General features: G+C 39.1%; 1 protein-coding gene across 1 annotated transcript in view; it reads left to right on the plus strand.

Moving 5' to 3' along the window:
- The window catches only part of GRXCR1 (glutaredoxin and cysteine rich domain containing 1), a 306,510-nt gene that overhangs the window by 278,989 nt on the left and 3,747 nt on the right, over positions 1-23,774 (plus strand). Inside the window, exon 3 of the mRNA XM_027597683.1 lies at positions 18,083-18,148. Coding sequence (XP_027453484.1) covers positions 18,083-18,148 — 66 coding nt within the window. The remainder of the gene's footprint in view (positions 1-18,082; positions 18,149-23,774) is intronic.

The raw sequence follows: 23,774 nt of genomic DNA on the forward strand, positions 1-23,774 counted from the left end.
TTTCCCCTCTTTTTGACTTTGCTGGAAAGAGGTAATTTGCACAACTATGTACTAACCACTAGGAGTCACTAGTTTACCACATCCACGCGATAAGGAGCCTGTACCTACAATTTTACACACGCAGCTAAATTGGGTTGCCTGGGAAAGCACCTATGGTGCAAATCTTACTAAAATGCAGTGCATTTGCTGCCTTAAAAAGTATGTGAAGTAGGGGCGCCTGGGTGGCTCAGTCGGTTAAGCGTCTGCCTTCAGTCAGGTCACGATCCCAGGGTCCCCCTGCTTGTGCTCTTTCCCTCTCTTTCTGACAAATAAAAAAAAAATCCTAAAAAAAAAAAAGTATGTGAAGTATATGTATGCCACACTTTAAGTCAATACAATGAATTGGTAAATTTGGGGATGATATTTTAAATTTTTTTTTTTTTTAAAGATTTCATTTATTTATTCATGAGAGACGGGGGGGAGAGAGAGAGAGAGAGAGAGAGAGAGAGAGAGAGAGAGAGAGAGAGAAGCAGAGGGAGAAGCAGGCTCCCAAGGAGCAGGGAGCCCGATGCGGGACTCGATCCCAGGACCTCAGGATCATGACCTGAGCCGAAGGCAGATGCCTAACCATCTGAGCCACCCAGGCGCCCGACATTTTAAATTTTTAATGCTTCTTCCCTTCTAAGGTAATGTGCAAGTAAGCAGAATTTTACCTTTAAAGAATTGGGAGGCCCACTCAGCCAGCTCAACCAGCTCAAGACAAGGTCTCACTGAGTCTGAGGGCTTAGAAGTTGTTTAAAGCAAAACTATGGTATACTTGCTCAGGCAAAACCAGGCCTCACCTACCGCTGTGTAGTCTTACCAGAGAACACTTCAGATATAAACATCCTGAAGCTTTCAGATTTTTTCATTACCCTACTTTATCATGGGCAGCATTTAATCAATAAAGAGTAGATGTTATTTTTTTCAGATTACTGTGGTTACTCTAGAAACCTGAAGAAAAATTTATATATTTTCTCCAAGTATGTTTTTAAAGATGAAATTTAGGGTCAAAATGCTTTCATTAGAAGCAAAATTATTATGGAAGTGAAGTGGAAATTTAATTTGATTTATAAATCCTGCTTATATGCAATGTCACAGAAATCTATCTCTAACATAAATAGAGTTACAGTCATCTGTCCTTGTGACTTGTGGTTTGCTCTGCTGTGCCTAATACTGTCTGATTAAAAATACACATTATGGCAGGGTAGAAATAGCTTTGGTTACAATATGACAGGGAACAAAGCAAAGACATAAATTTACTACATCCACTGCTATTTTATGACCCTAATAAGTCATCTTTAACTTTGACCTAAAGTTACTTGGAGAATAAATCATCTTAGTTTTTTCAACTTCTGCTTTTTGATATGTGGACCCTTTGGTTTGCACAATGAAGAAATCTTGACTAATAATCTATGTATTTTAAAGATTTATTTTTGTAATTCTAGTGTAATAACAGATTTGCCTGTGACCAGTTTTTACTTTTGCTTTAAAAATTGTCAAGCATTCATTTCATTGCAAATTTACATAGCAAAACTGTAAGTTCTCCAAGTTTAGATTTATTGTGGAGAGCTGTCATCCTTAATTATAGCATTTTGAAGATGACTCTGTTATGCATCCTCAAAATTGCAATTATAGAAGTGGCAAAATAACATCCTGGCGATGTAAAAATATAAACTCCAGTAGGTGCAATAAATTTTGTGAGTTAATATTTCAAACTAATAAGATAGGCATTAATCAAATGTGAATGTCTTACAATATGCATGTATCTCATCACTCACAGTGGGATGATCGCCCTTGGTTACAATCCCTTGGCCACCAAGAACTCTTGGTTCTACCTCCTGAATATTGTTTATTTCTGCTCCTTTTCCTTATGTTCTCATTCAGGCTCTTAACATGTTTGGTCTGTAGCCATTTTGACTATTGAGCAAATGAATGACATACAAATTCTTTGTATGCCATTTATGGGTATCTTAACTGATAGGTGTATAAAAATATTCTATATTAATAGGAGATTATTACTCAGAGGTATGATACATTTTGGGGAGATGGTGTCTTAAAACAGATTCACTGAAAGTTGAAATCTGGATTACCTCTATGCTATTTTTCCTTTTTTTTTTGCCATCTGTGAGAAACTTCAAATATTTGGTGAAGTTAATGGTAAGTTCTAAAATTGTAAATGATTGAATAAAAAGTCATCAAAGTGGCCAAGTTTTATAAGTTTGTGCCTTCCCATTAAAAAAAATAAAACAAAGAAAATACAGCAGGGTCTGCATTTGGGCAGTGTCCCTGAATTTCACAATCGTTGCATTTCCCAGCAGAGAATCACCTAATCTAAAAATGTCCTGTGTCTCTTGACTACTCCATAATGCAGAGGGTTTTGTTTCAAGGAACAATCCCCTCTGAAAACGGAAATTTAAACAGAAGACATTTTTGTACCTTTCTGATCATTCTTCTTGACTCTAGTCATTGTTCACTTTTGTCTGTCACAGATAAATTTTGAGAATGTACTTCAAAAAACTGATTAACAAATTAGATTTGGCTTCCTTGACCACGAAATGCAACTCGTGTTGTTGATTTGACATTTGGTCCTTCTGGGACATCAAAAAGTATTTTCAAATGAACACAGACAATTTAGGAACAAATGGCTTCACAGGAGCAAAACGCAGATGACACCTGGGATGCCTGACCCCTGAAGATATGGGTGACATTCAGTTTAGCTGCAGAACTGCATTCCTAATGCAGGTCCAAAATCCCCACCAAGACCTTCATGAATTCTTGACGGTGAAGGGGAAATGAGGGTAGGGTGATCAGCATTCTTAAGATCGCTTCTGCCACAGACCTATTTGTTCTTTGTGCAATTTATCTCCTGGGCCATGGTGAAATTTAGCCCTCTTCTGGTTTCTCTGCACATGATACCTGCAAAGCAAGCAGGAGCAGAATTTACTCAGAACTCAGAGCAGAATTTACTCAAGACTTGCTTTGCGCTAAAGAAACAGGCTTCGACAGAGACAGCTTCCAATTAAACATGAGCTTCTTTAAAGTTGTTTTGGCTGGGGGGCCCTTCAGGTTCCTCATCACAAAGCCTTAGATGGCTCCATTTATCACTGCCCTGCCTGCCCGCTCCCCATCCTGCCGGTCTCTCTGTCCTCTTTCTCTGAGAGCAAAAACAAAACAATCTTTCTTGTCTCCGACACAGCAGCGAGGCCATCCTCCTTTGCTGCCTCTTCGCTTCTATATGCCTTCCATCCTCAGACTCACCTTTTCCCTCAAGCTACCCCCCAACAAGGCATATCCTTGAAACAGCTTTTTCCATTAAAGGTATCTTGCTTGGGGTGACAATGAGAATTTTTTAAAACTCATATAAAGTTTGTCATTCACTGAATTAAAAAAAACAAACAAACCAGTTTTAATTCACTAAGAGCTCAGGAAAGCATTTGGTGGATTCTGTAGTTTGTAAGCATCAGTAAGCAGACAAGCCCACTACATTCCATATCAGATGGTTGCCGGAGTTTAATTTCACCTTAATATCCCCTTTGTTACCTGTGGTGATATATAAGCCTGCAGTGGTTGTGTTATTATCAAAACATATGGTGGGAGGAGGCTGACTATATTACCAATTCATAATTTTTTCAGCTGCACACTAGGGATACTATGTGTAGCTACAGGCACTTTCTTCCTTCTTCAATTCAACTCTTACCTCTTTGTCAGAGATTTTGGATGCCTTTGTACAACTGCCAAATTTGCTTCCCTTGCTCTTCAATGAGCTGCGTTTTCATAAAATATATTTTCAGTGAGTTGCCTGCCTTAAAAATGGTTGTCTACTGTGAAGCCAGTTTTAATGGCTTCTGTCTTCTTTAGATTCTAGTGTGGGGGTCGGCAAACTAAGGCCCATGGGCTGAATCTGGCCCACTGACTGTTTTTGCAAATAAAGTTTTATTGGAACATAAAAAAAAAAATGGTTGTCTACTTGTTCAGTTAGTTTTTGAATTCGCCTGGGTTTTGAATTCACTAAGGCCCATCCCGCCTCCGTGGGTGATGGCTTGGCATGGGGTTTGGTGCTAGACTTTGCAAAGGGTCCTGCTTGCTCTCACAATTGAGTCTTAGACTCTTGGAAAGTATCTGATGTAAAACACTGAATTCAAGAGTCAGTGACATTTATTCTGCACTATGAGGAGCGGTATCCGGAAGGATACGGAGTTCTTCTGGAGGAGAAATCTATGTATTCATGCTCTTCAAAATGTAAGTCCTTAGCAGTGTATGTACCTTACTGGGGGCTTCCGAATGCCTTGCTGGTCACTGTTGGGCGTGTGGGATATCCGTCTTATATTTTAGCTGATTTGTTCCTGAATGCTGGGCTGGGTGAACCAGTGCTATGATTTTTTTCCTGCTTTTTTATCCTGATCAGAAATGTCAGGGGTAAAGAGATGAGAGTTTATTTTGGTCTCATGGAAAAAGGTACTGATACTTATGGTCTGATATAGACAAAACCGGTATTGAACCAGAATTTAGTTTCTGAGTGTTTGCCGGCATCTTTTATTTAAAAATATGCCCATATATATGCAACTGATGAATTACTGAATTCTACGTCTGAAACTAATGATGTACTATATGTTGGCTAAAATAAAGAAATACATATATACACATAAAAAATATGCCCATATGTCGCAGCAGCCTTTGAGAGACTGGTTGGATACATTTTATTATTTGTAGCATGTTCTTTAGCATTAATTCTATGCTCCCTCTTTTGTGGACTGGTGTGTATGGACTAAGTTGAACAATAAGAAATCGCTGATGTTTGATCATTTTTGGCAATGATGGCAATGCCGTGTCATTCAACCTTATTTTGTTCAAGAACAAAGAGCCACTGTAGGAAGGGAGACTGTGACCAGATTGCAAACTATACCAATCAAGGAGATGGGCCACAGAATTCAATCTTGTTGTGCCCAGTTATCCTAACACTAATATCTAAGGTGGACAGTACTCATGGGCATGTGGGAGGCCAGATGTGGGTGAAGGGCATGGAGACCAAGCATCCTGCTTTCTGTCCTTTGGTTCTGAATCTTGAGGATTCTTACCCACCAGGGAGTCCAAAGCTTTGGAAAGGAAGCCCACCCACAGTATGGTGTTTCATTCAGCAAATAATTATGAGAAACTAATGGGAGTCCAGTCCCACACCAGGTGCCAGCTATACATAGTGTTGAATTAAATAGCTATTGTCTCTGCTCCCATGGAGCTTACATTCTGCTGGGGGAGATGAGTAGGTAAATAAGTATGTACTGAATTACGGTTTGTAAACTTCTAGGAAGTTAATAGGATCTGGGATTGGTAATAATTAGAAAAAGAGTTTAATTAATTTGGGTGATTGGAGAAGGTCTGTCTCCTAAGGATCTGGGACTTGAGGCTAAGACTTGGAGCATTACAATGAGGCCATCATAAAGAGATCCTGGGAGTTGTGCATTCTGATGTTAGAGATTGTGTGCCCTGAAGCATAGGCCAATACTCTAAGACAAGAAAAAGTTGGCCTGTTCTAGGAGCTAAAAGAACATAGGAAGAAAGCCCAGTGGGAAGGTTGTGAGCTTGAGACCGAGGTGAAACTGAGGTGGGCCAGAGAATTGGGGCCATCTACACAGGATCCCAGAGGTCACGGTATGAGATCTGGCTTCTGATATAAATGGAAGGCAGAGGTGTTCAATGCTTTTAATCAGGAGAATGGCAAGTGAAGTGACCCTTCTGACTTTATAGAATATTATTCTGGCCTCCATGGAACAGAGAAGTGGATCCATGCAAGAATAAAAGCAGGGAAAGGGCCAGCCGTTGGAGTGGGATGTCAGCCGTAGAGGTGATGAAAAATGGGTGGATTCCAACTGAACATTGCAGGTGCATCAACAGGATTTCCTGATTGGGGTGGACATGAGGTGAGGAAAAGTGGAGTCAAGATTGTTGGCTAGGATGCTGATTGGAGGAACTGGCTGCTTGGTGGCGCCTTTTATAGTTTAGTAACTTGGTGCTTTGGCTTTGAAAGCCTGGGTAGTTTCCATGTGAGGGTTGATGCTCTGGGCCTTGGAGGCTGCCTCATTTATGCATGCTAATAAAACTCTCTGGCTTTTATTCTCATACCTCATAATACCGTAACTGGTTAATTTTCTACTTTCAAATGTTTTTTTCCCATTTTGTTTTATTTTTGAAATGTTTCTGGGGCTCTCTTCATCTTAATTTTCTTAGTCTGCAGTGGCTCTGGTTATAATATTTTATTTCACTAATATCTTTTTCCTAGTTTTTATTTGCTTCATTTTATCTAGCTTTCATTGATTATATTATTTCTTTTTATTCTTGGAATCTACTTTTTTATTTTACTTTTTACTGCTTCAGGTATGCTTTCATTTCTCGTAGATTATTTCATCTTTTTAGTATTAGTATATTATTTTGTGTCTATGACCATGCTTTGCCTTATTAAATTGGTTGGTAAGGTAAATGGTCATTTCAGGGATGACTTTTGCCTTAGCCCATCTTCTAAATAAGAACACTACATATTTACCCTCTGGATGCTCCAAAACAAACCTTTCCTTTGACAGATGGCCTCTATATCCCCCCATTTACTTCTGTACTTCGGGAAGGCAAAGAGGAGATACACAGGTCAGAAACTTATAGCAGAAATTTGCCTTCCCTGATGGCATAAATGAAATGCTGGAATGGTCTAGGGGACCTAAGAAATGACAAGATCTAAAAGCTATGTTCTTTATCGTCTACCATCACTGAACATTAGGCAAAATTTGTAATTTATTAATATTATGGTGTGTGAGGATAATAATAAAGGTTATAGGAATAGTAGTAGCAATGGGCATTATTTATTGAGCACTTGCTATGTTCTATATTAAACTGTGGCTTAACATGTTAGTATCATGCTTTATTCTCATAGTATCCCTTAGAGGTATGTATGTATATATATATGGGAAAAGGTGAAGTTCAGTGAAGAAGAACATAGACTTCGGAGACAGGTAGATCTAGATGTGAACCTTGACCCTGACAACTGTTAGCTGTGTGACAATCTTGAACAAGTACTCCTGTGACACTTAATACTTTCCTAATCTCTTTGAGTCTCAGTTTCCCTATTTTAAAACTTAGGATTTTAAAGAATGTTTTGCAGGGATACAGTAAAGATTAAATTGGGTAATGCTTGTAGAGCACATGGTTAATGGGAGGTGCTCAGTAGACTACTAGAGGCTTCACTTAGGGCCATTGCTCAAACCCCTCCCCCCCCACCCCGTAAGAACTGTCCTCCTGGCATTGTCCTACCCCTGCAATAACCGAGTTTCTCAAGAGATGAATCACGGGAGCCTTATAACTTCGAGAAAAATCCCAAGCTTGCTTTCTTTGGAGGCCACAAAGGCCAAGACAAAGGGAAATGACAAAGGAGTACTGGGCTTTGTTCTTAGTCCAGGTTTAGAGACCTGAGTTTTATTCATCCTTCCTGACCTGCCTCTACAATTAGTTCCTCGGTGTTCTTCTCCAAAGAGAAGAAATTTCTGGCAGGGAGAGTTCCTAAAAGAAAGGGTAAAGAGTCTAAAAATATATATAAGATATCTCTCTGGACAAGGCTATTATTGCTATCCTGTTTTACTTCTTTTCCTAAATCTTATAGCTGAAAAAATTCTTAAATTTTGGACAGTACCCAGGAGTTTATGCTGGCCTCCAGCTCACTTCTGTAACATCATCTTCATCCTATATCTATCTCTCTCTCTCTCTGTCTCCATATCCCTACGTAAATCTGTCTATCTGTCCATCCGTCTGCCCAGCCATCCATCCATATGTATGTATATCCATATCTATGTATCTATGTGTTTATCCGCCATTTATACAACTCATAGGTTATTGGTTCAAACAAGGTAGATATTTATTTGCCTCTCAAGTAAGTCTGAGCTGGTAGTGGTCCAAAGTTATAGATTGTCTCTGCTCCGTGAGAGATTTTTATCTTACTGCACCTCCCTTCAGGGTGAGTCCTCACTTCCTGTTTAGAAATGGCTCATGTCCATTACATTTTTTCAGGCTTGTTAAAAGGTAAAAAGAATAAGTATCGGATGATCTGTTTGCCCTTAAGAGTCTGGCCTGGAAGCTGTACGCATCACTCCTGCTCACATCTCCCTGGAAAGGTCTCAGTCCCATGGCTACACCTAACTACACAGGAGGCTGGGGAAAACAGTCTCTTGCTATAAGCTGTGCATAAATAAATTTCAAAGGATTCTCCGACTAAAAAGGAGAATGGATAGTGACAGTGGAGTGGAGGTAATTAATATTCTCTCCTCACCAATAATAGAAGGAGGATAGTCCCACAATAAGGAGGTCACTCAGTTGATTTAAGAAAGGAAACAGTTGACAGTGAGGCTTTCAAAATAGATCTTTGGCATTAGGCTCAGTGGAAAATCCACTACTTCTACTAGTCTGCTGAAAACAACAAAGAGAAACAAATATGATTCTCATTACTAAGGCTCTATGTGTGCCTGCCTGGTACTATGTTAAGCACGTCACATGCCTTATCTCATTTATTTCTTACAACTCTACCTGATAGTCATATTTTTCTCTTCATTTTAGAGCGGAGAAAACTGAGGTTTTGAGGGCTTAAGTACTTGCCCAAGCTGCACACCCAGTTAAGTAGCAGAGACAGGATTTAATATGTGGCCAAACCCACAGTTTTAACTCCAGCCGTTCAGCATTTCCAACATACCTTGTTTCCCACTCGATTCACTTCCTTTCACCCTAAGCTTACAGAAAGAGTCTCATATTCTTATCCTCTTGTTCTGGAGACGCATAATAAATGGACTCAAACAGCGATTGACTCCATTAGGGTGAAAGGAATCATGTGACTCATGGCTGGTGGGCTGGTTACTTTCTGTTTGCCCTTCCAGATCCATTCTTTCCCCTTCACTGGCCTGTTCTGAGCCAAAGAAAGGTAAACTTGACAGACGCAGAATCTTTTGCCTTCTGACTTCAGAGGGGGGCTAAGGGGGAAATCTGAGTGAGGCTGGATAGAGAGGCTATTTATGTTCTCTGCTCCCTTCAAGCTGAGGTGCAACTGGGGCAGTTGCTGAGTTCCCCTCAGCCCCCTTCCCATGGCTACCTCTTTTGTTAGGCGCTGTCATACAACACCTTCCTCAAGATTGCTAGGCTTGGCCTTCGTTGTTGCCCACCCCCGGTGTCTCACCAAGTGAAGTGTTTGCTTAGTGTCGTCCACACTTCTGTAGATTATCCTTTCATTAGATGCTCCTCACTTAAACTCTGGGCATGCAAGTTTAAAGATGCACTGGGTTATTCTCATGAGTTTAAAGAGAACGATTATGCGACAACTCATGACTCTTTAGCATTATAGTACCTTATAAGAATGGGACATCTGTGTCATCTCATTACCCTGAACTTCAGAACACTGCAGAAAAATCTTTCTGGGTAGCAGCTAGGTAGGGGTGATAATTTCACGAAGCTCATAATAAGAAAGATAGAGTGATTTTTATTGAATGCGTAAGCTTCCGTGACGATTCTTCCGTCACCTGTCTATGTCTAAACATCCTGGGATCCCATCTGGGATTTAGGCCTATTTAGGTAGGAGCTCCCTCCTATTAATGGAATTATAATTGACATTTTGATCAACTAATTATATCTCTCAATTCCCCTCACCATGTGAATCTTCCTCATATATTTTTCCTGCTGAGTGATTAAATATTCATGTTATCCAAGAAAAATAACTTGGTTTTATTCAGTAATATTTTTCACTAACTGTCCTTAGTTTCTGACTTTCCAGAGAGCCCTAGCTGAGAGCTAGTTAAATCTCTCATAATGAAGAATACATTAACAATTCTATAACTTAGCTAGAGAGTCTTCAAACTTCTTATCCCATTTTCTTTTCTTTTCTTAAATTGAAATTCAATTAGCCAACATATAGTACATCATTAGTTTCAGATGTAATGTTCAACAATTCATCAGTTATGTATAACACCCCGTGCTCATCACATCACATGCACCTTTTTTTAATAAGCCACTTTCATCCCAGTTTGTCCGACACTCCACCTCCTTTTTTTTTTTTTATTGTGTTCGCTTTACTTTATGGTGGCATCACCCAAAAACAATATCATACTCCTGTTGATCTCCACTTTTCTTTTATTATTTATTGAATGTAGATAGGAAATGTTTGCAGATCAAATTTTCTGCACTCAGAATTAATCCTAAATTACAAATTTTCTCAAAGAGTTCAATAATAATAATAATAATAAACAACTACCATTCATTGAATTCCTATTATGTATCATACAGTGTTCTAGACTTTTATATTATCTCATGTAATCTTTACAACAACACTATAAACATAACTATAGCCAATTTGCAAATGAAACTGAATCTTAAAGAGTTTACCTTTTTTGTCTAAGTTAAATTAATTTGTAAGTGGGGGCACCAGGATTGAATCCGGAGTCTTATTCAGAAAACCTTTGGTTGTAAAAATGTACAAGTGGGATTACATCAAACCAAAAAGCTTCTGCACAGCAAAGGAAACCATTACCAAGTGAAAAGGCAACCTACCAAATGAGAGAAAATATTTGCAAATCATATATCTGATAAAGGATCAATACCCCAAAATATAAAGAACACGTACAACTAGAGAGCAAAGAGATAAGCAATCCAATTAAAAAATGGGCAGATGATCTTTTTTCCAAAGAAGACATATAGATGTTTAACAGGCCCATGAAAAGATGCTCACCATTACTAATTATCAGGAAAATGCAAATATAAACCACAGTGAGATATCACCTCACGTCTGTTAGAATGGCTATAATCAAAAAGACGAGAAATAACAAGCGTTAGGGAGGATGTAGATACAAGGGAACCCTTGTGCACTGTTGGAGGGAAAGTCAATTGTCGTAGCTACGGTGGAAGATACAATGGAGGTTTCTCACAAAATTACAACTAGAACTACCATATGATCCAGCAATTTCACTTCTGGGTATTTATCTAAAGAAAACAAAAGCACTAACTCAAAAAGGTATATGTACCCCCATGTTCCCTGCAGCCATGTTTTCAATGGCCACGACATGGAAACAACCTCAGTGTTCATCAGTGGATGGATGCATAAAGAAAATTGTGATATGCGTATATATTATATATATATAATTCAGCCAAAAGAAAGAATGAAATCCTGTCATTTTTGACAACATGGATGGAGTTGAGGGCATCATGCTAGTAAGTGAAGTAAGTCAGACAGACAAAGGCAAATACTGTATGACCTTACTTATTTGTGGAATCTAAAGGAAAAAGAAAACCCAACGAATTCGTAGGTACGAAGAACAGATTGGTGGTTGCCAAAGGTGGGTGTGGGACAGGGAGGCAAAAGAGGGGAAAGGGGCCAACAGGTACAAACTTCCAGTTATAAAATAAATAAACACTGGGGATGTCATGTGCAGCACGGTGACTGTAGCCTACAATACTGCATTGTGTATGTGAAAGCTTCTAAGAGTAGATCTTAAAAGTTCTCATCGCTCGAAAAAAATGCATAACTATGTGCTGTGACGGACATTAACCAGACTTACTGTGGTGTTCATGTTGCAACATATACAAATATAGAATCATTATGTTGTATACCTTAAACTAGTAAAATGTTATATATCAGTTATATCTGAATTAAAAAAAAAACTTTGGTGAACTTAATCACTGCATTCTAAAAATCAGTTTATGCAGAGAATTTTGTGACACAGAAGATAATAGTCTTAAGTCTATTAAATAAAACAGTCTTCTGGCTTCTAGCTCAGCCCCTAATACTATATATTTTTTTTAACCTAGTGACTTGATGTCACTTTTATATGATTTTATGTTAATTTTAAAGGAATAAGAACAAATAAAGGAACAAGAGAGATGGCCTTCTGCATAGAAAAGAGAATGATATATCCCCATGATCATCTACTTGGATGATATGGCTTTATTATAAAAAGATCAAGATTGGCCTCCCTGAGAAATTGTTTTTTTTTTATAGCTACACTGAAAATAAGTGGCTGGGCATTAATTACCCAAAACCTAAATACTGTCTTTGGCAGGCATTTTTTTAAAACCCCGATGTCAGTATTATATAATTACACAAAACAAGTCAACTAGTTTATAGTCAATTTGGCATTTTATTCTTCCTGCCAGGGACTCAGGAAAACCGCGCTCTTTAGAATGAGATTCTTTAGGGAGGTTTTACTGTGTTTTATAAGACACTGGAGGGATATCACTACACCTGCTTTGAACATTTTCCAGGCCTAAGTGTTTGGTGTAGGACTCCACGGTCTCAATGGAGTTTGTTCATGTACTGGACAAGATCCAGAGCTGATTCCTAAAGTAAATTCTGCCTTTGTCAGCAGGGCTCAGGTGGCCTGTCTCCAGGGTTGAGGTAACCTCCCGTTCTGGTGAGCATGGCAGCCCCAGAAACAAACATTTATTGAGCGCATCCTTTGGCAGTCACCATGCTAGGTACTGGTTGAGCTCCTTGAATGCCAACCCTGCCATCTGCTCTCCTGATGACACAGCGGAAAAATCCTTTAGCAACTGACACTAGAGAGTCCTAGCTTCCTCGTCTTCGTCAGAGCGTGGCCTGCAGTTGGTTTGCTCTTCACTTCCCATCAAGTGTCCGGCTGAAAGAAGCGGTGGTTAGGAGAAAGCATTTACGCCGTGTTCATTCCTCTCACTCTTCTAGGTGTCTGGCATTCTATCATCAAATCGAATCAGCTTGCAGATTTACCTCCACCAAGGTGCATTTTGATTTATGCCTTTGCTTATCTGTCCTGTTAAATCAGCCTTCATGATAAGAAACAGCCATTTGGAATTTAATGCTGTATTTACTACAAAATGGCTGAAGACATTAATATGGCAAATACTTATTGAGTGTCTCTGGTGGCACCACACAAAGCGCTGGGTCCGTGAAGAAGTAATAGCCCCTGTAATCACTGATGGGCTCACTGTGCAGTGGGGCATAATGTGATCGAGAGCCCAGAGGAAGGAATACTGATTTTTGTCTGGGAAAATCAAAGAAGCTTCATCAATAAGGTAACACTTTGTTTGGGTTTGGAAGGACGTCGAGAAGTTTTCCAAGAGAGGGTGGGAAGGATAGAAGAAACTGGGCAAAGGTACAGATCATGGGCAATGGCACATTATCTCATGGAAGGACCTGGTACGCCCAGGAGAAGGAGAGAGATTCAGAGTATCGGGAGTACATGGTATTAAAGGCCAGGGCTGGAAGGACTGGTGCCACCAGATCGTGGAGGTTTTTGTCGGCCATGCTGAGGAGTTGGGGTTTCATCCCAGTCACTAGAAGGGATACTCCAGCACGCAGTTTACTGATAAAATAGAGAGAAATATATGGCAGGGAGGTGGTTAAGTGGGAGGCAAAAGGAGCCTGCTTGAAGCCAGCGGGAAGGACGGAAACTTGTACCATTTGAGTCAAGAGCTACTTCTGTGCTGGTATTTATTTGGCGACTATATTTTTATGGTTCATGAAAAAGCAGGGGTATTATTTATTATAGTAGCCAGATCGTCTAAAGTATTATAGTAGGGCATTGCGTTGTTTGACGACCATGTTAAGAAAAACTTTGTTTCAACTGAGGAGCTGGCTTAGAATTAAATTTAAGGCTCAGTCGTAGCTATCATTTTGAAACGTATTTAGGACATTTCTTATGTCCTGAATTTTTATTCAAATTTTATTTTATTATATCATTGTATGGATCTTGTATTGTGGGCAACTTTCCTAGTAAGATGAAGTGGTATGTGAATAAATGTAAATAAAAATTAAAACAAAATAATATGCAATACAGATATATAACACACAATATGCTTATGTGTATATATACATTAAGAGTTGTGTTTGGTTTTGGTTAATGAGAACATTTTTTTTAGTTCTTCTGGACCTCTCAGAAATTTCAGGTCAATGGTTTCCAAACGTGGCTGTTCAATGCGGACTCGCAGAGCCTGGATATCAGCATGGAGATCCATCAGCCTGGAGACAGCTAAAATCTATTATGTGTGACTTTAAGTAATTCTTCAGAAAAAAGTACTTACATGTTTGTATTTGTTTATTTTGGTTTTCGATGATGATGTTTGGAAACCCTTGACCTACAACTCTTCACAGAGATCTGGAAGAGTATGATGAATCTAAGCTGGCTTATACCAACTTTATGTTCTCCTCAGCATAATTATTGGTAAAATATATTGCTTACACTGTGGCCTGGTATCTTCCCTATGTTTCTTCCAGGGCACCAATCCAAAATACTATGCAGAATCTGATAGGAAATTTCATTGAACATAATTTTTCTTATTTTGGATCAAAGGAAATGGTGACCATAAAAAGTCGTGTACATATGATATTTGGTAGCCTTATTTTCCCAATTAATTTCCTTCCTTTCATTCTGTGTGCTCAGTTACCTACTCGTTTTCATAAAGATAACAGCTTAATCGTTACTCAACAGAGTTTTCCCTGATCTTGTTGATTAGGTTAATTACACCTTACTATATATACTTTTACAATATCTTGTACCAACATCTCTTTTGTGGCATTTATGACGGTAATAAATTTACATTTATTTGTGTGATCTTTTGTTTAATATCTGTCTCCTCCAAAAGATTTTACCTCCCTCAGTACAGGGGAGACTTTTTGTTTCTTTGTTTATTGTTTATATCTCTAACACTTAGCACAGTGCCTAACCCATCGTGGAGGCTCCAAACTGCGTTGAATGTGGAAATAGGTGAATGAACATAAGTATGAATGAGTATGGTGGCCCGCTTTTGCACATTCATGGATGAAAAATGATGGGTAAGTGGCTGGCAGTCCTAATCAGCAAGGGGCTGATAACTTTTCTCAACTTGTTCTTGTTCCTTGAAGGTGTGAGTCTCTTTTTGGTGATTTATATGAGGAACGATTATGTAGAGTGTCTTATCTTCATCTGAGAAGCTTGTTACACGTAAAATAAAGTGGTTTGTTCACGTGTCACAGCTCACTGCTCAGAATTTTGAGGTGGGAAGAATTTGAGAATAGAGCTAATTTCATGTATTGAAGTTGATAATGAAGTAAGTCTTTTCCTGGAATATGCAGTGTATTTGAAATAACCAAATAAGGCATAACACTGACCTAAGAAAGAAACTGGGATGTTCCTTAGCTTCTCTGGCACATTCAAATGAATTGTTTAGGGTCCTTGAAGTGAAAGCTTGCACTCACTTGACTTTCTTGGGCACCTTGTCAACAAGGAATCCTAATCATACACGGGTCATGTTCCACAGACTAGGATTTATCTGTAGCATTTTTTTCACTAATAAATTATTTCAATGGGCAGACAGCATGCATGGCATCATGGAAAGAGTGCAGGTTTTAGAGGCAGCGTGACCTGAATTCAAGATCTGGCCAGGCTTTGTGTTGATGAACTAAAAGGTGCTGGGCGTGTTCCTTATTTTCTTCAAACTTTATTTTCTTTATTTAAAAAAAATGAGATAATAACGCTTACTTTGCATTGATGATTAAAAGAGCCAGTGTCTATAAAGCACGCTGCACATTCCTATTATCATTAATTTCAGGATTGTATTAATTTTCAGAAAAATATTCTGAATCACTTGAAAAATACATGAGAAATATTTCCATAGGTATCCTGGAAGTCTTGGAAAACTATGCCAAGGAAGAGAAAGATTAATTAATTTCTACTTGCGTGGAACTGAATGGTAGACTTACATGCTTGCACTTAGGTTCGGCAAGGACAGGGTCAGGTGGAGGTTGGGGACGCGGGACCCAGTGGGGAGGCAGGGGACTATGACCACTGTTTCTGCTCAGTAGTTGGCAAAAGAGCAGAGGGCTTATTCTGAGGAAATGATCTGAGGGCCGCCCAGGTGGACTTGTGGGTGGAGGCTATACTGGGTAGCAGCCGTTGAGAGAGAACCGAGTACTCAGCTCCCAGGTCTCCGGTACAGAGCAGAACTTTTCCCACCTTCAGCACTTGGTACACCACCTATGCACCAGACCCCAGGTGTGTCTTGAAGAGCAGGTGACTATCATGCATTTAGATATATTGCTTAATGTGAGCGAAGCCTGTGTTTCTATTGAAACGCAGAACCTGCTCTTGCACTATTGATGGTGCTGGAATTACTTGGCTGAGGCAGGGCAAATTGCATGTATTGATGGGTTAATGAGAAGTCCTTTCCTGGCCTATGCATTGTATTTTAAACAACTGACTAAGGCTCCTTGACGGCTAAGATAAGAAAAGTGCTGGGAAGCAGATGCGTGATAGCTTCTCTGGGACATTCGTTTTGTTTGGGGTCATTGTGGCGCATGTGCTTTCATTGAAGAAAAATGAGTCATATATTCTCCTCGCTGCTTTCGCTCATGGACCAGATTCCCCAGGAGCTTTTCCCATTTTAGCACATAGCTGACTCTTAAAAGAAATGGAATGCAACGAAAGTAGAATATTACCAGTTATGGTTACGATTTAGAATGTCATGTTTTCTTTGCTGCTTTCGTTACCTTGGTTGCCACCGTAGGTGTGTCTCTTTGTACTCCTGGCCAAGCCACCCCCAAGTAAAAGAATATAACCTGCCCTGTAGAGCTACATATATCCTCTGTAACCCTGCATCTTCATTCACAGTACTTTTTAATATATCAAGCCGACATTTCTGATGGTGATTCCGATGACATGAGTTTTATAAGGTAAACTGAAATAAAATCCAGAACTAAAGGCTCCTCTACACCAGTTTGGTGAAAATTGCCTACCCTGTCTTAGAAACCTCCCTTAAGCTTCAGAGTCCAGATCAAACGCCACTAACCTCAGAAAGCCTTCTCTGCCCTTAATAAGCAGATCCCTCCCACCCATGTTAGGATTTCCTCGCTGTCCTTCTCTGCACCACCCACTTGACACTTTCCTTTTCCATTCTGCATTGTGGCTTACTTTGTTGGGTGTTTGCATAAAAATCTATTGTAAGCTTCTTAAGTACAAAGACCTTTTAAATTTTTTTGAGTGAGTCTTTGAGTTTTCCACCCTGCCCAGCATGCAGAGGAATCCAAGAAGCATTCATTTACTGTGTGATGCTATTTCTCCCCATCTTGTTGATTAATCAAAAGTTGATTCAACACCTCTTCTGTGCCAGCAGCTGTTATTCTGCTGCAGGGAGATGTGGTGAATAAGGCACTCATGGTCTCTGCCTTTGATCAGAAATAATTTCCTTCCTTCTGTATGCCTCTACTTTGGGAAATCGAGTAGGAGAATGTAAGAGGCTGGTCAGGAAAGGAGAATGCGGTAGTTGGAAGAAACACTGTGAGTTTGTTGGAAAGTGCGAACATTGCCCCTGTTCTCGGTTTCATGGTCAAGTTTGGGATTGGCTCAGGGTTGCATTCAGATTTCTTCTGCTCGGAATCCTTTCTGGAGTTCCAAATGGCACGGATTCCTTCCATGTGGGGTGAGTTCCCTGCTTGTGTTCAAATTCCCATTCCGCTTGCTTTCTGCGTGGCCTTGGAATTGTTGCTTAATCTCACTGAGGCTCACTTTGTGCTATTAATAGAGTCTACCACTTCTAATCAGATGATGTTGGGTGCCTGGTTCATAATGCGTGCTTCATTAGTGTCAGTGGTTTTTAATTTCATTATTGCTATTAGCTGCTGCTATCTTTACATGCATGACTGTAAGAAGGGTCATGTCAGCACTGCTGGGAATAGGGTGGAGACAGCCCCGGCTGGGAATTGGCTGAATGGTCTCCTTTCCCAGGCGGCAGAACTGAACAACTCTGTGGGGAGGGGGTGCCGGAACCTTCCATGTCTGGATGTGATCTGACAGTTGTGGGCTTCCCGGCTCTCACCTCCCGCTGGCAGTCTTCCTTCTGCTCCCACTAAGCCTTACTAAGTGGGAGACTATGTGAAGGGAAAAAGAAATTTCCTCCCCTCTTGGGCCTCCTGGCTGTAAGGTTACTTAGATCTTAAGGGAAGAATGGTGTTCCTATCTTGTGGGTTAAGCTCTCTCCCGGCTAGAACTTTGTTTCCTCCAATACTAACAAAATGGATTTTCTCCCCCCCACCCTTTCTTGTTAATAGGGTGCTGAGAAAATTTTGTCAATGAATGAATCAGGAGAACTGCAAGACCTTTTAACCAGAATTGAGGTAATTGTGCTTTTAGCAACTTATTTTTAGTAATCAAAATGTTAAACACATTCTGATTGTAATTGAGTTTTCCTAATTGCATTTTTCTCCTCATGTTCTAACAAATATGGAACAGGATACGTGTGGCAGTTTTAATTTGATATCATCTGCCATTAGGTTTGCTCCAGCTGGAGTGACTGTGGTGTTAGCTTCTCCCAACCTCGTACTATTAGGTGAGAATTCCAGTCAGTGTTATTAGAGCCTAATTCTTCGTAATAGAGATGTTGATGAGGTGTTTCAGAATCAGGCAATTGTCTTGAAGCACATTTACAATTTTTCATTTAAATTATTTTTCCCATGGACCAGCTTATCATTTCTAAAGATTACAGAAAAATGGTTTCTCCAAAAGTGCACACTTTAATTTTGTTCCAATCCTTATAATTATAGCATCAGAGCAGTGCTTGGTTCAAATATATAATGTATCGCATCAGTATGGAACCAGGAAGCCCTCTGCTAAACTATTTTATCAGCCTGTTTCTCTCTATCAGTAGGAAAGTCATATGTTTTCTTGCTCAAATGGGGACACTTTGAGAGTGAAAAGGGTCTTTTGATAATTGTTCTGGGCCTGCACACACGAACCAGGACATTCTCAGGTGAATTGGGCAATATGGTCACCCAGTATCTATCTATATGCCACTACCAGCTCTTCTTGCTTTAGTTTCCTTTACTGACCTCATGTCTGATTCTCTACCATTTTTTGTACTTCACTTGAAAGAGAGAACTATTTTTGGCTTCTTCCTACCATTCCTTTGTGCAAGCTGTCTTGTCTGACTAGAATGCCCTTGGTCCAGTTCCTCATTTCCTTCCACCATCTTCAAGACCAACATAGAGTATCCCTTCTTCCCCACATCATTCCTGGTCTCTCTCGCCTTGGAATTCCTATAACTCTCTTTTTGTTGGATGCTTATCAAAATTTTTTTTTCACTTTTGTATTGTTTTTCCTTGGTTATTTGACTCATGTCCCAAATGAACTATGTATGCCTTGGTTTTAGGAGTCATGTCTTATTCATATTGTGATCTTTTCCGAAGGACAAACACCATGAGGGCAAGTACTCCATAGTCTGAAACTCCTCTCAGCTTGAAAATCTGTATGGATGGATTTATTTTTTTCCTTTTGTCTCTATACTCAACTCCAACCTCTTGAAACCATTAATTTGGCATATCTTTTTATTTAAATGATTTAACTGGGTTAAAGTGTATTATTATTTTCTGTGTACATTTTTAATTTGTGTAATGTTGTTATGTACTTTACCTAATTTGGTGCAAATTATTTTCACTAGATGCTATGTTTTTAAAGACCATCTATGTTACTGTATGAACATTTAATCCATTTCTTCTAACTACTCCATGATGGAAATATTTTATATCTGTATTATCCAAAGTAGGAGCCACAGGCTACATATGGCTACTGAGCACTTTATAACCACTATTATCATGAATAATATGGCTAGTGTGACTGAGAAACTGAAATTTAAATTTTATTTAATTTTACTTGGTTTAAAATTAAATTTAAATAGCCACATGTGGCCAGTGGCTCCTGTTTTGGACAGTGCAGCTCCATGGTGACCACCCACTATTTTTTACCTGCCTACTTTTCCACCAATGGATACCCCGATGTCCTTCAACACCCTGCCAGGAACAGCCCTGAACGTGTTCCCTTATGGATTTCTCTGGGAGTAGAAATTGCTTAAGCATACGCTTAATTTTCCAGGTAGATGGGTCTCTGAAATGGTTGCATCTTGCAGATATTCCCTCTTGTAGAGAAAGAAGTTTAGTGTGTTCCCACATTCTTTTATTTGTTTGTTTCTGCATTCTTTACTCTTTTATATTGTTCTCTAATGTACTGTTCTCTAATTTTTGCTAGGGTATAGGTGTAAATATATATTGCCCTTTTGTTCTAATTTACATTTTCCTGATTACCACTGAGTTTAGGTATCTCATTTAAGCTTGTTAGATTTTAAATTTCTTGTGTGAATTGTGTATTCTTACACCTTACATCATAAAAGTCTTGGAATTGTCTTTTTTTTTCTTGGTTGGTTTTCAGAAGCCCCTTCTGTATTCTAAATATTAATTTTTTGTTTGTTTTAGTCATTGTCAATATTTCCTTTCCTTTTTTCAGTTTCTTTCATGGTGTCCTTCATCCAATAGAAATCCTCTGATATAATCAAATTGATCATTCTTCCTCATAATGAAGTAAACTTTCATCTTAAGCTCATGTAATTATCATCCTGTATTACTTTCTATTAACTTTATAACATTTCACATCTAGGTCTTAATTCATATAGAATGCACTTTCATTTTCTCTTCTTTTCTTCTTTCTTTCTTTCTTTCTTTCTTTCTTTCTTTCTTTTTTTTCTTTCTTTCTTTCTTTCTTTTCTTTTCTTTTCTTTTTGTTAGTAAAGCGATAGAAGTTTATTAAGTGAAGATACAGAAAAAGTTCTCAGGAGTGAGAAGGGTCCCAACAGGGTTGCCCTTCATTTTCTTTTTTTCTCTTTTTTTAATTTTTAAAAATTTTTTTATTGTTTTGTTAATCACCATACATTACATCATTAGTTTTTGATCTAGTGTTCCATGATTCATTGTTTGCGTATAACACCCAGTGCTCCATGCAGAACGTGCCCTCCTTAATACCCATCACCAGGCTAACCCATCCCCCCACCCCCCTCTAGAACCCTCAGTTTGTTTTTCAGAGTCCATCATCTCTCATGGTTCGTCTCCCCCTCTGATTTACCCCAATCACTTATTAAATAATCTACTATTTTTTTTATTGCTTTGTTGTGCCAATTTTATATCATAGTAAATCCCCATTTATACTTGGGCCTTGGTTTGAGCTCTCTAGTCAGTTCCATTGTCTGTTCTTACTGTACCAATGTCATACTGTTTTCATTTCTGTGGTTTAACAGCATCTTTTAGAGTCATATAGGGTAAATCTCTCTCATTGTTCTTTTTAAAGACTGATGATTGGCTTAGCTGTTCATGAACTTTTATTCTTTGAGTCTATAATCCCTTAATTCAACTTGATTAACACCATCATGCTATATAAATATAACCTTTCTCTCTCAGCTCAAAGAATTTTGGAAAGAAGATTTTGTTCTCTTCGTTAAGTCTGTCTCCATTCTACAGATGACAAAAATAAAGTGCAAATATTTAAGACTATTGGTAATGTTGAAAAGAATTGTATGGTACTGGCTTCTGCTGCTGTAGTTGCTGAAAGGTGCTATAACTCTGTTGGGCTGTTTTTCCCATATAACAAAACTGGTAGAGAAATTGCAGCTGTCCAAGAAAGCCCTAAACTCTGCTGAAAGAGAGGCTTAAGGCTCACTAACCTAGGTAATGATACTGACCTTCAGGAGAGGCAATTGGAAGAGCCAAGAAAAGTGGATAAAGGATGCAAGATTCAGGTCTAAACCCATCCCATTCTTCAAGTTGACTTTTGGCAGCAGAGTAGGAGTTAAATATTCATGAGGTTGGAAACATTGGAGACTTAACTAGGTAGCAAGTAATATTCTGGATGTTTTATATGTACTGAGTCATTGAAACCTCACAACAATTCTGCAGGTTGGGTTCTGTTATTATCCGCATTTTACTGACAAGGAAATGGAGGCACAGAGGATTAGATCAGTTGCTGAAGATCTTACACATAGTGTTTGAGTCGTGATTCTAATCACCTTGACTCCAAAGCCCATGGTCTTAAGCATGAATCTATGTAGCCACGACTCTCAAATTAAGTGGCATGTAGTTGTCTGGGAAATCTGACCATATGTGGCAAGACCCAAGGCTCAAGTAGACAGAGCATTAGATCCAGGGAACAGGCTAGATTTTGACACTAGGATCTTGGAAACTAGGGGTGGGGCATCCTGGAAGATAGGTAAATTGGTGATAACTTTCAAGAGAAACCAGACAGATCTTGCCAAGTTCTGGTTTGCTGTTACTTGGTCCTACATGGTAGACAATGACTGTCCTGGTCCTCATAATTCAGGTTCTAGTTTTCAGTATTTTATGTAGGATAATGCTTGGGTGAGAAGGATGAAATGAAAACACCATTTGAGTAAAATTTATTTATTTATATATTTATGAATTCCTTTATATAAATAAACAAGCTGGAGATTAGAAGCAAAGAAGTGTTTAAGGCTCCCCCTAAACAATAACTATGATGGATAGCTGATCCTGCTCGTGTCCACACAGAGAAAGCCACGGGAGCCTTGAGATGTATTAACAAACACCTGGTTTTGGCAGATACTGAATTAAAGATTGCAGATGGTAGAGACGCTCCAAGTAAGCTTTAGCCTCGCTATTTTTTTTAAAGATATGAACAAACATTCTTGTCATTCTAATGAGATTGCCAACATAGTGTCCATTCCCTGTACTTTTTTCTTGTAAAAATCTGATTATCCCCTGAGGGCTGGTGACTACTTATTTATTGTTCATGAAGAACAGAAGTAAGATTTTCAGCTGCACATGGAGGATGCTATGGGTATTTTTACGGGGCATTGAAGCTGTCAGAAACTGTCCTAACCCTCCCTGGAGAAGCAGAGTTCTGGATGATCGCCCCCCTGCCCCTCCCGCTGGGGGTGGCCATGGCGTATTCATAGACCACAGCAGGAGAGCAGAACCCACTCACCTGGGAAATCAGGCCATGTACCCTGTCTGCCTCTCTCTGAAATCTGAACATCTTTTTAAGTAGGTCTGTGGCAAACCATCACCCTGGGTTCAAGAATCGGACTCGTGTATTTAGACTTACACATTTAGGATAGTAAGCTACAAATTTCCTCTGTGTCTGCATTTTGTTCAGTGGCTTCTTTCTCAAGTCTGCAAATTGAGGGTGCTGGAAACTCCGATTATCAGGAAAGATTGTGTCTATTAGCAGCTTGATCAGACAGAGGTGTTTAGCAGGCACTTAACAAGCATTTGCTGAATTAAATTGTTGACTATAGTTTAAAACAAAATACATAGACAGAGGTAAATTGTCCAGAGATGATTATATGCCAAGTGTGCACTCTTTGACAGTCTGTTATGTGGATAAATTTGCTCCATAGACAATCTAGATGATGAGGTTTATGGTTACAGGAACTCAGATAAATCACTTCCTCTTTGCTGAAATACATGAGTCTTTCAAGCTCTACTAGAATAGGAAAGGGCAATCTGAGGTTAAAAGTAATAAATATATTCATTTCCTAATCTCGAGGAAGACACTGAAACCCTTTGGTGTTTCTATATTAGATAAGGGGAAAATCTCTTTATATTTCTGAATTTGAGTTTGTGCTACAAAGGAAATCTATGTGATAGCCATTCATGAGTTCTCCCCTTTTATCTTTGTCCCCTTGGTCCTTTGTTAGAGACTCTGGAGTTCTGTGCTTCAATTCAGATGATTGCAGTATGGAGTAGACTTATGCAAAGACCTAAGGGTAGGGCTGAGAGCTACTATGAAGTGAGCAGGAAAGTGTCTGTCTCACTGCTTTATCCCCAGTGCCTTGTACAGTGTCTGGCAAGTAGACACTCAGTATTTGTGGAATGGATGAATACATGAAAGTGTCTCACCTGCTGAGTATCTATTTGTTTAAAATCTCTCACCAAGTATATGTGAACA

This window comes from Zalophus californianus, chromosome 2, assembly GCF_009762305.2.
Source record: "Zalophus californianus isolate mZalCal1 chromosome 2, mZalCal1.pri.v2, whole genome shotgun sequence".
NCBI classification, from domain to species: Eukaryota; Metazoa; Chordata; class Mammalia; order Carnivora; family Otariidae; genus Zalophus; species Zalophus californianus.